Source organism: Anoplopoma fimbria, chromosome 5 (assembly GCF_027596085.1).
Source record: "Anoplopoma fimbria isolate UVic2021 breed Golden Eagle Sablefish chromosome 5, Afim_UVic_2022, whole genome shotgun sequence".
In the NCBI taxonomy this organism is placed as follows: domain Eukaryota; kingdom Metazoa; phylum Chordata; class Actinopteri; order Perciformes; family Anoplopomatidae; genus Anoplopoma; species Anoplopoma fimbria.
The window spans coordinates 5,377,207-5,391,415 of NC_072453.1; the positions used below are offsets into that span (position 1 = coordinate 5,377,207).

The 14,209-nt window shown below is 46.9% G+C and overlaps 1 protein-coding gene across 1 annotated transcript in view; it reads right to left on the reverse strand.

Annotated features, from left to right (window-relative positions):
• Positions 1-14,209, reverse strand: part of bahcc1b (BAH domain and coiled-coil containing 1b) — a 51,866-nt gene that overhangs the window by 25,360 nt on the left and 12,297 nt on the right. The window contains exons 2-4 of the mRNA XM_054599468.1: positions 7,367-7,525; positions 2,662-2,772; positions 331-2,373 (exon numbers count right to left, since the gene is read on the reverse strand). Coding sequence (XP_054455443.1) covers positions 331-2,373; positions 2,662-2,772; positions 7,367-7,525 — 2,313 coding nt within the window. The remainder of the gene's footprint in view (positions 1-330; positions 2,374-2,661; positions 2,773-7,366; positions 7,526-14,209) is intronic.

Sequence of the window (14,209 nt, forward strand, 5' to 3'; positions counted from 1 at the left end):
ACAATTCCTTGGACTTTGATAACCACTGTCCAGAAATCAGTACCTCTGCCTTTACAATGACTTTCTCCCTGAATGTGCAAAATGGTGACTAGAAACAGAAGCTGTTTGCAATTTGTGTCTGAAGGTCTGACATGCTTAAAGCTTCTCTGCAAAGTTGTCTTCATGTGGCCAGTTGATCATAGAATTAGGTCCCCAATAAACATTAAAAAGGACCAAGAAATGTTACTGTACATCACCAATAACTGTGCTCAAGTTTTCTCTTAATGTAGCCTAGAGCACAGAAATAGCATTAATTGACTTTCAGTGCAAGGAGCATTAATGATGTCTGACCTTTCATGCTGGGCAGCACCCTGCCCTGTCTGCTGTGTCCAGGGGTGTTGTCTGGGGAACGATGGGGGGGCCTGGCTACCGCAACCGCAATACCCACTGGAGGCTGTCGCACCTCCCCCTCACCTGCCTCCCCGGCCTCCTTCCCACCTCTGTCCCCCCTCTCTCCCTCGTTAGTGGAGCCTCGGCGAGGAGGCAGCGATTGTTTGGGAGGATCTTGCAGTGAAGAGTTACTTTTTGCTCCTCCACGTTCCCCTTTCTCTGATCTCTCTCCGCCCTGCTTGAGGCCACCCAGGCCTCCGAAAGGGCCCCGCTGTGGCAGAAGCAAAGGTTGCTGGGAGCTGTAGTTCATTAGATTCTTCATGGCGCTGCCCTCACCCTCAGCGGTGTGCGACGAGGAGCGAGATAAGGGAGGAGGTGGTTGAGAATGGGGCTGGTTGTGGTCACTGTTTGGAGCTCTGATGCTGAGCCCTCTTACTTCACCGTTACCAACAGGTGCATGATGGGAGCTTTTTCTCTGGTCCTCTTGGTAGCCCCCTCGAGCCCCCCAGGAAGGCTCCGTCTGACCCCTGTCTCTTCCCCTCTCTTCTGTATTTGTTCCATGGCTGCTGTGCTGCTGATGCCGGATCCTTGCAACCTTTTGTCCCTCCCTCTGAGATGTTGCCCCTGATCCCCCCCTCCCATCAGGATGAGGACCTGAGTGGGAACAGTCCCTAAAGGGGGGAGTGCTGGTGTCGGAGCTGTTCTTGGGTGTGCCCTGTCCACCACCAAGGTGTGTCCCCTGGGCCTCTAGTGGGAGTGAGGCCCGGTAAACATCGTCCACAACCTCTACATCTCTGAAGGATGAAGATCTGTCCATGCCGCAGGACCGCAGTTCAGACTGAGAGCTCACGTTGGAGCTGGATTTGTGGAAGTGCTGGGTCTGGTGGCTCCAGTCAGGAGGTTTGTCAGCTTTGCCGTATCCCAGCTGCTGCTGGTGTGGCTGCGATTTGTCTTTCTTTTGGCAAGCACTAAGTCGGCTGAGGTGATGAGAGGGACTTCCATAAGATCCTTCTCCGCTCTTATCATCTGACTTTCTCCCACCTCCTCCTGCTCCACGACAGTCAGTAGCTGCAAGGTCTCCTAGGGGCCCGACTGAGGGCACGTAAGTTGGGCCAATTACTCTCGCCTCCCTGCCAGACCCTCCAGGGGTGGATGCTGAATCTTTGGATGGTGTCAGTGTGAGAGGGGCTGGGGGACAGTAGAACTCAGGGTGAGGATGGTGATGTGCGTGGTGTAGCCACCCTCCTGCCACTGTGGAGCCCATGTGCAAAGCATGAGGAGGAGGTGGCGGAGGCATGGAGTAGGAGGCCACAGTGTGCGGGTTTGGAGGTGCCATGATGGCTGTTGCTGCAGCCGCACCTCTTCTCATACATTCATTGGAAGAAGCTGAGGATTCACTGATCCTCATCTCCCCGTTTATGGGTCCATCCTTGGAGCACCGCCTCCCTCCTCCAGAAGGAGGTCTACTAACCCCACCTCCATTGCAGCTGCTCAGCGCTCCCCCTTTCCCTCCAGAGCCAGTCTCTGCTGTCGAACCACCGGACAGTTTACAGGCACTCATGTGTTTCGTCTCCTGACTGGCTGAGTCACTGTCTCTGTACTCCTTGTGTCGCTCCAGAGAGTGTCTGTGGTCCTCCTCCCTGTCCTGTGGTGTGAGGTGTGAAAGGAGGGCATGGTGAGGGTGGGGGTAAGCTTGGTGGTGGTGGCCAGAAGGAGTGGCGGCAGGGTTCGTCTGATGAGGATGGTGATGATGAAGCTGATGTTGTTTTTCTTTGCTCTCCTGGTGCCGCTCCTTGCTGCTCGATCGCTCCTTCGCCTTTGACACAGATGAAACTCCTTTCTCACCCACGTCCTTGGTGCTCTTCCCGCCGCCTCCCCCGTTATCCGTCTCTCGGCTGCAGGAGCCATATGAGTGGCCCGGGGCCGACCTGGACAGCGGATGAAGGCTGTGACTGGTGGAGAGCAGAGGGGGCTGAGGAGGAAGGCCCCTCAGGTAAAAGTGATCTAGGGGACGAGGAGAAGAATTAAAATCTCTAACTCGGAAGGTTTCTAGAAATCTAGAGAGAAATGTTGGATGCAAAGTGGCTGTTAAAAACATCACTTTTCATAAAGTTTTATCAAAATTGCTATAATCAAGCATGTTTGCAGATATGTAAAGAAAAGGGAATGAGAAGTTGCCAACTTTAAAAAACTAGACCCAAGTTACCAGCTGTTCTCACTCGGTGAGTGCTGATTAAGCAGTTTGGGATATATAAAGCTATTTTTGTCACATTCACACACACTAACACCTACCTTTTTGAGTTTCGTAGAAGCGGTGCTGTCCGTAGAGACTGTTGCTATGGTGATCCAGGGGACTCATGGGGAGAAAAGGAGAAGCAAGACTTCCTGAATAGCTGGGGTACCCTGTCAGAGGGAGAGAGAATTGATGTCTCTCTGCAGCGTTGACATTCAGCAGCCCTCTAAACAAACAGTTTATCTCTACAATCTATCATGAAATGGGGCCATTTTGGAAAAACACAGAAAAAAATATGGCCAGTTAGTGCTACTTTCACCATAAATGCACTTTTACACAAACACGCCACATAAGTTGACATTATTTACAGTGGACAAAGTGGTGACAAAAACCACAGCAGACAGTTACTGCCAAGTGTTTGCAGCATTTAACTGGATGGAATTTGCTCCTCTACAAAACACATTTTTCCCAAACCAAGAGGACAAATAGTATGAAGCATCGCAAACCCCCCTCCTTAATGAACACACACACACACACACACACACACACACACACACACACACACACACACACACACACACACACACACACACACACACACACACACACACACAGTCCTCCCAGGAGGTCACTGGGAGGTGAACGGTCGTTCCACTCTGTTCCTCGCCTTCAAGGACGTTGAACTGTATCGCGGGATAAAGGAGGTCTCAGTGGTTTGTGTTGTTCGGGGCGGATGTGTGTGTGTGTAGGAATGGGTGAGGGTCGTGTGTATGTGCGTGGGGTTGTCGTGGTCGTTGAGGTGGGATGTTACAGGAGGGAAAAACAGCAAAAATCACCACAGGCCCACGCACATACACAAGTACACAAACATGCACACACCACACAGGAGGCACACAACTCCACATTATGGGGCAAAAGGCTGGGATTGTGTGTGCGTGCGTGTGTGTGCGTGCATGTGTGTGTGTGTGTGTGTGTGTGTGTGTGTGTGTGTGTGTGTGTGTGTGTGTGTGTGTGTGTGTGTGTGTGTGTGTGTGTGTGTGTGTGCTCCAGCAGCTGGTTTCATGCCCCACAGAGTGTCCTTGCCGGCCCGTTAATTGGCAGCCGTTAAAAGTTTAACGGTGGTGGCCAAAGTAAACAGCACTCCATAAAAACTCATCCTACGCATTCCACAGTCGCACTGCAAAACCACCAACACCCCCTCACTGCTCCCAGCATGTGTGTGTGTGGCACTCAGTGTGTCTGCGTGTTCATGCTGCAATGTAAATGCATGACTGTGTACACTCCACTGTGTGTGTGTGTGTGTGTGTGTGTGTGTGTGTGTGTGTGTGTGTGTGTGTGTGTGTGTGTGTGTGTGTGTGTGTGTGTGTGTGTGTGTGTTACTCTGACTGGTTAACAACCAGTGAATCTAAATGGCGACAATTAGCCAAAAGGCTCTATCAGCCATCTAAAGCCAATCCCCCGGGTAATGATGAGTGATAAAACTCAGGAGGGAGGGAGGGAGGGAGGGTGAGATGAGAAAGAGGAAGAGGGAAACAAAGACGGCAAAAAAGGACGTGGGGAAAAAAGGAAGGGTGAGGAAGAAGGGAAAGGAGAGATGGAAGGGAAGAAGAGATAGAGGAGGTTAGTGATGGAACAAACGATGTAAAGCAAGTAAAAGTAAAAGAGACACCAGAAGAACAGGGCTGTCAATATGAAAAGCCCCCAATCTGGTGCTGCTGTGAGGCGTATGGAGAGGGGAGTGAGTGTGTGTGTTGCGGAGGTTGTGTGTGTGAAGGGTGGGGGGGGATAGTGGGAGATGAAGGAGGAAGTGAAGAGCTTTGAGATGGCTGAGATGAGAGGAAAGAGAAAAGGGAAGTAAGGAGAGGAGAGAGAGCACATAAGAGAAGGGACAAAAAACAGGTGTGGAAGAGGGAGAGCGAGCAGACGAGCGAGAGGAAAGGTGTGTGGGATAGAGAGAGAGAGAGAGAGAGAGAGAGAGAAAGAAGGAGAGAAATGGGAAAGACTATGTGTGTGTGTGTGTGTGTTTGTGAGCAAAGGAATATGTGCTGCTTTTCAGCTGTGCATCTCTACGTGAATATGTCTCATCTGTGTGTGCGTCTGTAGTGTTTTTGTGTGTGTGTGTGTGTGTGTGTGTGTGTGTGTGTGTGTGTGTGTGTGTGTGTGTGTGTGTGTGTGTGTGTGTGTGTGTGTGTGTGTGTGTGTGTGTGTGTGTGTGTGAGTGGTGTGCATCGGCCAGGTTTCTTCTCTCCCTGTGCTGGCTACGCTCCGCTCTCTGGACTGTGGCCAGCTGGCAGACCGCCTACCGGAGCTCCCTGGCTTGAATTCTTAAAAACAATCATTTGTAGTGTGCGTGTGCATGTTCGTGCATGGAGTGTGTGTATGTGTGTGTGTTCAGACATCAAAGCCGAGCCACACAGACACAAAATCCGTCTGATAGGCGCACACACTCTCCCTCCACACATACACACACACACACATTCTTGCTCTCCTTTCACCGCCGCTGCTCTCTCTCGCACGTCACGTTGGAGTCCTGCCTCCCGAACTCTTTCTATGAATCTGATTTAAGACTGTCACTCCGGGCGACATCAGCACTCATTTTCGGGGCTTAACTGTTGCTATTTATCGCACGATGAGCTGTAAATGAGGCAGTTGTACAAACAAAAAACTCTTGTTCCCTTTCAAGCTTTAAAGCTGCATCAGGAGAGATTTCGATGTAAAAACACAGCTCTTAACCAGTTCTTCTTATGAGCCTAAATCACATATTTTGGTTGCAGTGGAGAAAAATCATGTCTCAATGAGGCAGCCATTCTGGCTTTTTTTGCCCCACATTAAATTCTGATGTAAACACTTCTTCACCACAGGATGTGACACATTAAAACTTACAGGAGGGAAATAAAAACTGTTTAATAAAATGCAGCAACGCCAAGAAAAAGTTGCACTTCCCATCCTTTGCTTCTATGATCAACTCAAAATCAGTGGAATTTTCTTGAATGACCCACAAATTTTGCATCTACAAACTGTGGCAACCGCTGGACGTGACAGGGAGACAATTTAATTCATGCTGTATAATATAAATTACATTAATATACTTTTTCTCAGGGGACTTTTTGACTTTGGCGTAGCAGGAAAAGCACAGGTGCATCTAATAACATTTACTGTGGATCCATTTAGGATTCCCAGTAAGTCATTCCTGAGAGTCAGCATGCAAAATACCAGGATGTTGGCTCACCAGAAAGGAATGCAGCCGTAATTGATGTTATTGATTACATGTGTGCTTTTTACTACAATGACATGTGAAAGTTGCACGGTCCGATGACTGGTCAAAGAGCTTCACTTTGTATTACATCAAAGAAAACAAATAAAGTTAACGTCTGCACGGAAAGCTGACTGGTTTCTATTTTCATTCTTTGGCAATAATATTTGGAGATGTCAAATGCATTCCCAAGGCGACATGACGGGGTGTTATCGTTTACTTGCTCACAATTTGTGAAGAACTGGCGAAATTTTCACCGTTAGTTGAGAAATACTGCCTGTTGCGGAAACTGTCTTTTTTTGGAAGTTATCTGTTTAGACCCATCTCGCTGTCAAAAGAGAAATCATCTTACACACACACACACACACACACACACACACACACACACACACACACACACACACACACACACACACACACACACACACACACACACACACACACACACACATACACACACAGAGAAACACACTCACATACCTGAAAAGGACAGATAACTAAGTCAAGCTCACTCTTTGACCACAAACGGTTAACAGTCAAAAAGAGGACATGATGCTTGTGGATGCGCACATTTTTGTGAGCATGTGTGTGTATGATCAGGAAGGGGGCCGTTGGAGGTCGGTTAGCCCAGAAGGGGCCCAGAGGGTGGGGCTGCGGTCGGAGGGGGAGGGGGCTGACAAGAGGGTGAGGATGGTGGAAATGGGGGAAAGTTTCAGTCTGTGTGTGTGTGTGTGTGTGTGTGTGTGTGTGTGTGTGTGTGTGTGTGTGTGTGTGTGTGTGTGTGTGTGTGTGTGTGTGTGAGAGAGAGGGGGGGGGGGTGTAGGAGCTCATGAAACTTAAAACTCACCCCTAACAGAGAGCAGGGGGCTGAAAGATGATTGAGTGAAAGGAGGGGAGTGAATGAAAGGAGCCTGAAGTGTATTGTGAATTATTGTACTATGAACCAAGTATTTGTACAAAATGCTTGAATGTGTGTGTGTTTGTTTGTTTGATTGTGTGTTTGTACGGCAAGAGGAAGCGGAAGACTTCGGTCGTGCACCATTTTTGAAAGCGTTATGTGCTCGAGCTCTGAACTAGAAAACCGCCACAAACACAAAGCCACATGCTTTGCTGACATACAGAGCCAGAAGAGAGTTCTCTCTGTGTGTGTGTGTGTGTGTGTGTGTGTGTGTGTGTGTGTGTGTGTGTGTGTGCGTGTGCGTGCGTGCGTGCGTGCGTGCGTGCGTGCGTGCGTGCGTGCATGTGTGTGTGTGTTTTCTATAAGTAGCATCATCTGAGGCGTCACTGCTGCACGTGTGTGGCCTCAGCTCAGTGTTGGTTAAACCACTTAATGGCTCCATCTCGATCTAATCCCAAACCAAGACCCTGGATTAACCAGAGACCCAAGCACTCTGGGCTGCCTCCTGCATATGTGTGTTTGTGTGTGTTGTGTGTGTGTGTGTGTGTGTGTGTGTGTGTGTGTGTGTGTGTGTGTGTGTGTGTGTGTGTGTGTGTGTGTGTGTGTGTCTTACCTTCATGTGAATGGGGGAACCAGATAGGGGAAGCGCTCGAATGGGGTCCAGGCCTGTAGGAGGGGGAGGAGGGGGAGGCAGCAGGTCCCGAGGGGTGAGGCGGGTGGGAGGGCGGCGACCCCAGACTGCTGGCCAGGAAGGAACCCATGAAGGAAGCACCTGAGAGACACACAGGCTGGAGGTTAGAGAGGTGATGGCGGATAACATTTGAGGAAAGAAACACCATAGAAGAAGCATTAACTGTGTTTGTTAAACTGAGAAAAGAGAAGAAAAAAATATCTCATGCTCTCAACATATATTCACATGCCTTTGTAGCATTAATAATTATAATAATATTAATAACAATACAAACAATGATAATGTTAAAAAAACTGACAAGAATAATAGCTGAGTAGTGCTGTAAAAATGAAATTTCACAACCTGCCCTGGAGAAATGAATCCTTTCAAGCTACATTCACACCAGTGTCCCAATTCTGATCATTTTTTCTCCTCCCATGTGACACATATATCAGATTTTTTTTCTTTTAAAAATATGATCAGGAAAAAGCTTCAAGGTGACTTTTATTCTACTCAATTCTGATCTGAATGTGTATAAACTAGGGCCTGAGACATGAAACCATTGATTATTTTCACCTGAGCATCAAGCAGCAACAGACGCATCAAATGATAACCACGGTGGCTGAATGTTGAAGGCCAGGTGGCATAAATTAAAGCTGTACTTCTTTAAATGGCTCTAATACACTGAGTGATAGAGGAAACTTAAAACAGGGTTGCAAAGCTTGAAATGGGGTCTCGCTTATTCCACTGATTCACTGATTGGTTGATCCAACTAAGGTGGGAAGGCGGGTTCGATATGAACACAAAAAATGTTAACGTCATAGAAGTTATTAATACTTTGTTAGTTGTTAATAATTTGCTGCAAAACCAAATTCAGGCATTCTGGTTTCAACGTTCCTGACAAAGCGAGCTGAAAACCAAACACCAAGCTTCCCAACAGATGCTACAAACCTGTGATCAGTGGGAAGGACAATTACACATTACAATGGCGGAGAGAAAATTCTGTGGAAACTTGAAACTTGAAAAGCGAAGTGACAAAAATAATAGCATCTTTTGTTGATTCTCAGCACACTCATGTCTTTTCAGTGTGTCTCTTTGCCTATACTTTAATCTGCTTTTACCCTTGTAAATAATTCACCAATCATAATTTAAAAACATCACATGGGGATGCAGTTTGGAACTAGGAGTACAAAACCTAATTCTTCTCATTAGAAAGGGACAAAGCAGATGCTCAAATCTCATCCTGTAACGTTTTCAGCAAACTGAGCGAACGGGCTCGGCTCAGTTTGGCTCGGTTTGAATGTATTTCTACTTATCAGCATGCTCTCATTTAGTGGAACAACCTGAACAGTTGTAAGGGGAAGGAGGAAACAAACCCATGGGGAATCAGGTAATTAGTCACTGGATGGAGAGAGAGAGAGAGAGAGAGAGAGAGAGAGAGGGTTGGGTCGTTACCCATAAATGCTGCCTCGCATCAGAGACAATTACCACAACCACAACAGTCCGCATAGGAGTCCCCCCCACACACACACAGACACACGAACACACAAACACACTCACGTGTACATGTACAGCACCCCCACCTCAACCACGACCCAGACGCCCTAACAACCACAACCACAAGTGCCTTCAACTGTCTGCCAATCTGCTGCTCTCCTCTCTCTCACACAGTGAAACCGGCGCACACGTTAGAGAGAGGGCACGGGATGAATCGACAGGGAGATGGAGCAGCGGTGTGTAGAAGGAGACAAATCAGAAAGAGGTGTGTGTGTGTGTGTGTCTATTTATACAGCTGGATCTGAAGCGTCGACACACACACACACACACACACACACACACACACACACACACACACACACACACACACAGATGAAGACAATTTAAAAGTAGAAATCCCTCCATCTTTTGCCGCTTGATATTTTCACTCTCTGTAGTCATAATAAATTTGGAGGAAGAAGAAAACTTTCCCTTTTAGACATTTATTTTCTCTCTTTCGTCCTCTCCCTCACCCTCTCTCAGACAGGATATTTTTACAGTGTTTTTTGTTTTTTTTCTCTTTTTTTTTTCTCCAAATCTTTTCTTGTACAACTGTAGATCAGTGGCCTTTCAGCCAGTCATAATAAAACACAGCTCATATAAGACTCAGGCTGGTTTCACAAGCCCCCTCTGGCATAGCAGACTCTCTCTCTCTCTCTCACACACACACACACACACACACACACACACACACACACACACACACACATATATACAGACAAACACACACACTTCAAACTGAGACTGATGTACACTCATTGCTCCCTGCACCTCGTCTACTACAACAAACTTTAGAAAAGAAAGCTGAGTAGCCATGCATTTTTTAAATTACTTGATGCATCTTGTGTGTCTCCAAGCGCCATAAAAGCTAAATTGTATTAAAGGAAGACATAAAAAAAATGGTTACACTGATTTGAAACAGTAGTGATATTGATAAGTAAGTTTCGTGGTGTAAATACTCAGCATTCCTTGCGGACTTTCTTCCCACAGCTGTTCTTTAATCTCTCACCCTCCCAGGTCTCCACCCTTCCCCCATTTCCCCATCGTTTTTCCATTTACTCATCTCTTTCCCTTTCTCCTCTTTCCTCCCCCCGATCCCTTCTTTCCTGTCACCTCCCTCGCTCCCTTCCCTCTCTGTCTGTTTTTCTGGGTTTTTTGGTAGTTGAGGAGAAAAATCGTATTTGCTTGCTCTCTCTGGTCAGCTGATATGGAAAATAGTATTGGAGGCCAGCAGTTAACGTAAACCTTATTTCTGTCACAGTTTTTTTTTCTCCTCCTCCTCCTCCTACTTTTTCTCTTCCTGCCCTCAGTTTCTGCCTTTGTTTTATCCTAATCCGCACATTCCCTTTCCATCTGTCGCCGCTGCATCCTCTCGTAGCTTCCCCGAAGCACCAATTGATGAAAGCACGGAATTAGCCACAACGCATGAGATATATATCTGAGGAATAGTGAGAGAGATAAAAAAAACAAAACAAGCTGTACTCATCAGTGGGTTGGATGTTCTGATCACCCACACGTCTATGTCAAAAATTCAACTCTGACCCAAGTGACATTATATCTACGTCGGGCTTATTGCTATATAAGCAGATGTTATTTACCATAAATACAAGCTGCTGACTGAGAAAGTGGTTCCATTCAGTCATTCAGCGGTAATTAAAGTAGAAAATGTGTTCGTATGTCACCAATTTTTCCCAGTTGGCATCATGAGTTGGAAAAGTGTGTCAACACACAGGCAGCGAATCCTCCGATGTTGACAAACCAAGGTATTAAGACTCGGAATTATGAGTTTCTATTCATGCTAATACATCCAGCTGTACTTACAGTGAGCAAAATCTGCTTTAGTTTATACATGATTGACTGTAATGTGATTTGCTGAGAGGAAAATCCACTAAAACACACTTTAACACTGTTAAAAAAAATAAAGAAAAAGTGCTGGAAATGTGCCTTGCTTTTCCGGGCAGGTTTTGCTGCTTGGCATATTTTTGGTATTCTCATGGATATCGGGGCCAAACATGAATTTTGGGACGTTGTTATATTTCCAGCGCAGCCACAGTGGAGTTGATAGCAGCAAGTCTGGAGATTCAACAGTATGAAACGTCATGATTTGGTGTCAGTGCTTCAGAATTTAACAGCCAGAGCTTCAGAGACGCCATTTTACACTGACCGGGAGAAATCTATCTACAAAAGGCAAAAAAAAATAATCTAAATTTCTCCACGGCGAGTAGCAGTAACTGTCACACTATTTCTGCTTTGAAAAGATGATTGAAATAACACCTGTGGTAGTCTGGGGATATTTCAGGATGGAATTTGTATTTAACCCAAAAGGATGAAAGTTGCACCAAAAAAGAAGTATTTTTTACGAGTGCACTCACGTTTTCACACCTTTAAGGCACACTACGACAATTTAATTAAGGATGTATCAACCAGGTCAGCTCAAAATGCTTGGCAGTCATGTTTAGAAAGAGTAAACGCTTTCATGCCAAATCCAAAGAAAGTGTCAAATGATGAAACGCACCCATTCTTGTATTATACTAGATCCTCTCTTGCATTTATGAACCAACTCATATACAGCATATGAAGTATGTTGCACGAGGCAAGGTAAAAAATTTAATAAAATCTATGTGAAATAAAATAACCCTGCTTTTGTGTTGTCTCAGCAGCTGCTGAAGAGTGCTTGATGAAATCTACAGTGAAACAAAACAGCGGGACAACAGATAACAGGCCCAAGGTTTCTCACTATTCTATAGAGAGAAAAGGAGGATGAAGAGGAGGAGGAAGAGGCAAACAGGAGAGGAGAAAAGGAAGACACCAAGAGCAGATAGCGGAGATATAATGAAAGTCACAGGGTGAAAGAAGCAAACACAGATAACGTAATGGAGTGATATTCTTGGCTGTGGCTCTCTGAATGGACTGCTGCTGATCGATACACACACACACAGACGGACACACACACACACACACACACTGACTGACACACACACACACACACACACACACACACACACACTAGAAGGATGACGAGTTAAATCGATCTGCATCCGATTGAAGATCAATATCCTCTCATGCTCTATTGTCACATTTGCCAATTAACAAAAGCCTCTGTCCACACACTGATATACTGAACCCTCTCTCTCACGCGCGCACACACACACACACACACATTTCTTCGACTCTGCCGCTGACTACTGAGAGAGCCTGAGAGCCTTGCAGTACAGTCTCAGTGTGTGTGTGTGTGTGTGTGTGTGTGTGTGTGTGTGTCAGAGGTTCTGACTCTCGTTAGCTTGGCTGTTACGCTTATTGCCGTACACTTGGCAACCTCTCGTAAGTCCGACCCTTTCATAAGCCTCCAACCACCAAGAGCCCTGGCACCGAGCCTTCAATCTGTGCGTGTGTGTGTGTGTGTGTGTGTGTGTGTGTGTGTGTGTGTGTGTGTGTGTGTGTGTGTGTGTGTGTGTGTGTGTGTGTGTGTGTGTGTGTTTGTGTGTCACACCCGCGTGTGTGTGTGTCAGTGTGTGTGTATTTAGGGGCAGGAGTCAAGCCAGACCTTTCTGATCTGTTTTGACACCACGGAATTGCACAAGTGACAGGGCTACTCAAACAAGGCGGTTGTGGAAGGCGCTTAGACACACACACACCGACACACACACACACACACACACGAACACACACAAAGGTCCGTAAAAGCATTATGGCACTGGGGACACAAACACATTCAATGTGTGAGTAAGCACCCGAGCGGTGCTTACAAAGAATACGTTCAGGAGAGAAAAGGAGTTATTTTGCTCGACTAGATCCGGATAGCATTTTCCTCCTGCTCTATCTTATTATTCATCAATTGACTCATTCATGTTAGAGAGAGCAGGGTGTGCGAGCAAAGCATGGCATGTCGCCTGGGACGAGCGGCTGTACTGAATCACATTACGGCGGGAAGAAGAGAGAGGACGGAGGAAGAGAAAGGGAGAGAGAGAGAGAGAGGGAGAAAAAGAGTGGAGGGGAAAAATGAGATGAAAGAGCTACAAATGAGAGATTTCCCTGTGAGGCGCATAAATCAGCAGACTATGAACAGCACAGCTCAAAGCGCGGCTCCCAGGCTGCGGACCAGAGCCTCGCCATCCACACACACACACACACACACACACACACACACACACACCACCCACACACACACACACACACACACACACACACTCCTCCTGCTACCATCTCTCTGCATGCACATAACTACTGTAGTTACATCCCAATCTTGCTGCACCTACATGAGTGCGTTTCCACAATCAAAAGCCAGTAAAGACGGGAAGAGGCACATCATCTGCTGGCTGTGATGCCGGGAAAATTACAGGAAATAAAAGCAGGAGCGAAGCAGAAGGAATTAAATGAACAGGGAAGAAAACAGTGCACCTGGTGTCAACCCAGCCTGAAAAAAAAATGAGAAAAAAGAACTCCGCTGTTGTTTTCCATTGGCGAACGTGGCCCACAAAATGCAGCAGTAAAACTGTGAGTGAGAGGGAAAAAGTTCCTGCTTTTGACCACAGACTTTTTGGACACTACACACCCACCCACCCACGGCAGGAGGAAGGGCCATATTTGGTCACGAAGAGCAGGAACTCACAACACATGGGAGACTCTTAGGAAGCAGGAAGGAGGAAAGAGGGGGAGCTGTTTTAGAGTAAGTTTTTCCATGTTTTACTAAAGAAAACAGGGGATTTTGGGGAACAGGGTCACAGGAGACAGGTTCTGCGGCGCGGGTCAGAATGAGCCACAACTGTTATGTATGGGCGCACACACACACACACACACACACACACACACAACACACTAATTAAAAGCATAAGGTTGCTGATATTTCAGGAAAGCCTGCGGTGAGAGCCAATAATGCAATTCCGTCTAACTGGTTTGTGTATACGTGTGTGTGTGTGTCTGTGTGTGTGTGTGTGTGTGTGTGTGTGGGGGGGATGTGTGTGACAGCAACCCCCCAACCGTAACCCCCACAGTTGCTTTGCCGCTCTGGTAAACAGTGAGGAAGCCTGTTCTGGGAGTTCTGGTCCTCCTCCAGTCCGACATGCCTGTGCCACGCCCCTGTGGTCCATACAGTCTGAAGCCACAGCAAGCACACACTAACACCAACACACACACTCACACACACAGACAGACAGTAATGATTTGAAGCTGCATGTGCCTACTGCTGGATGAAATACACCGGGGGGGTCAAGACACCAGGAAGAGCACAAAGTGAGTCTAACAGAAAACACG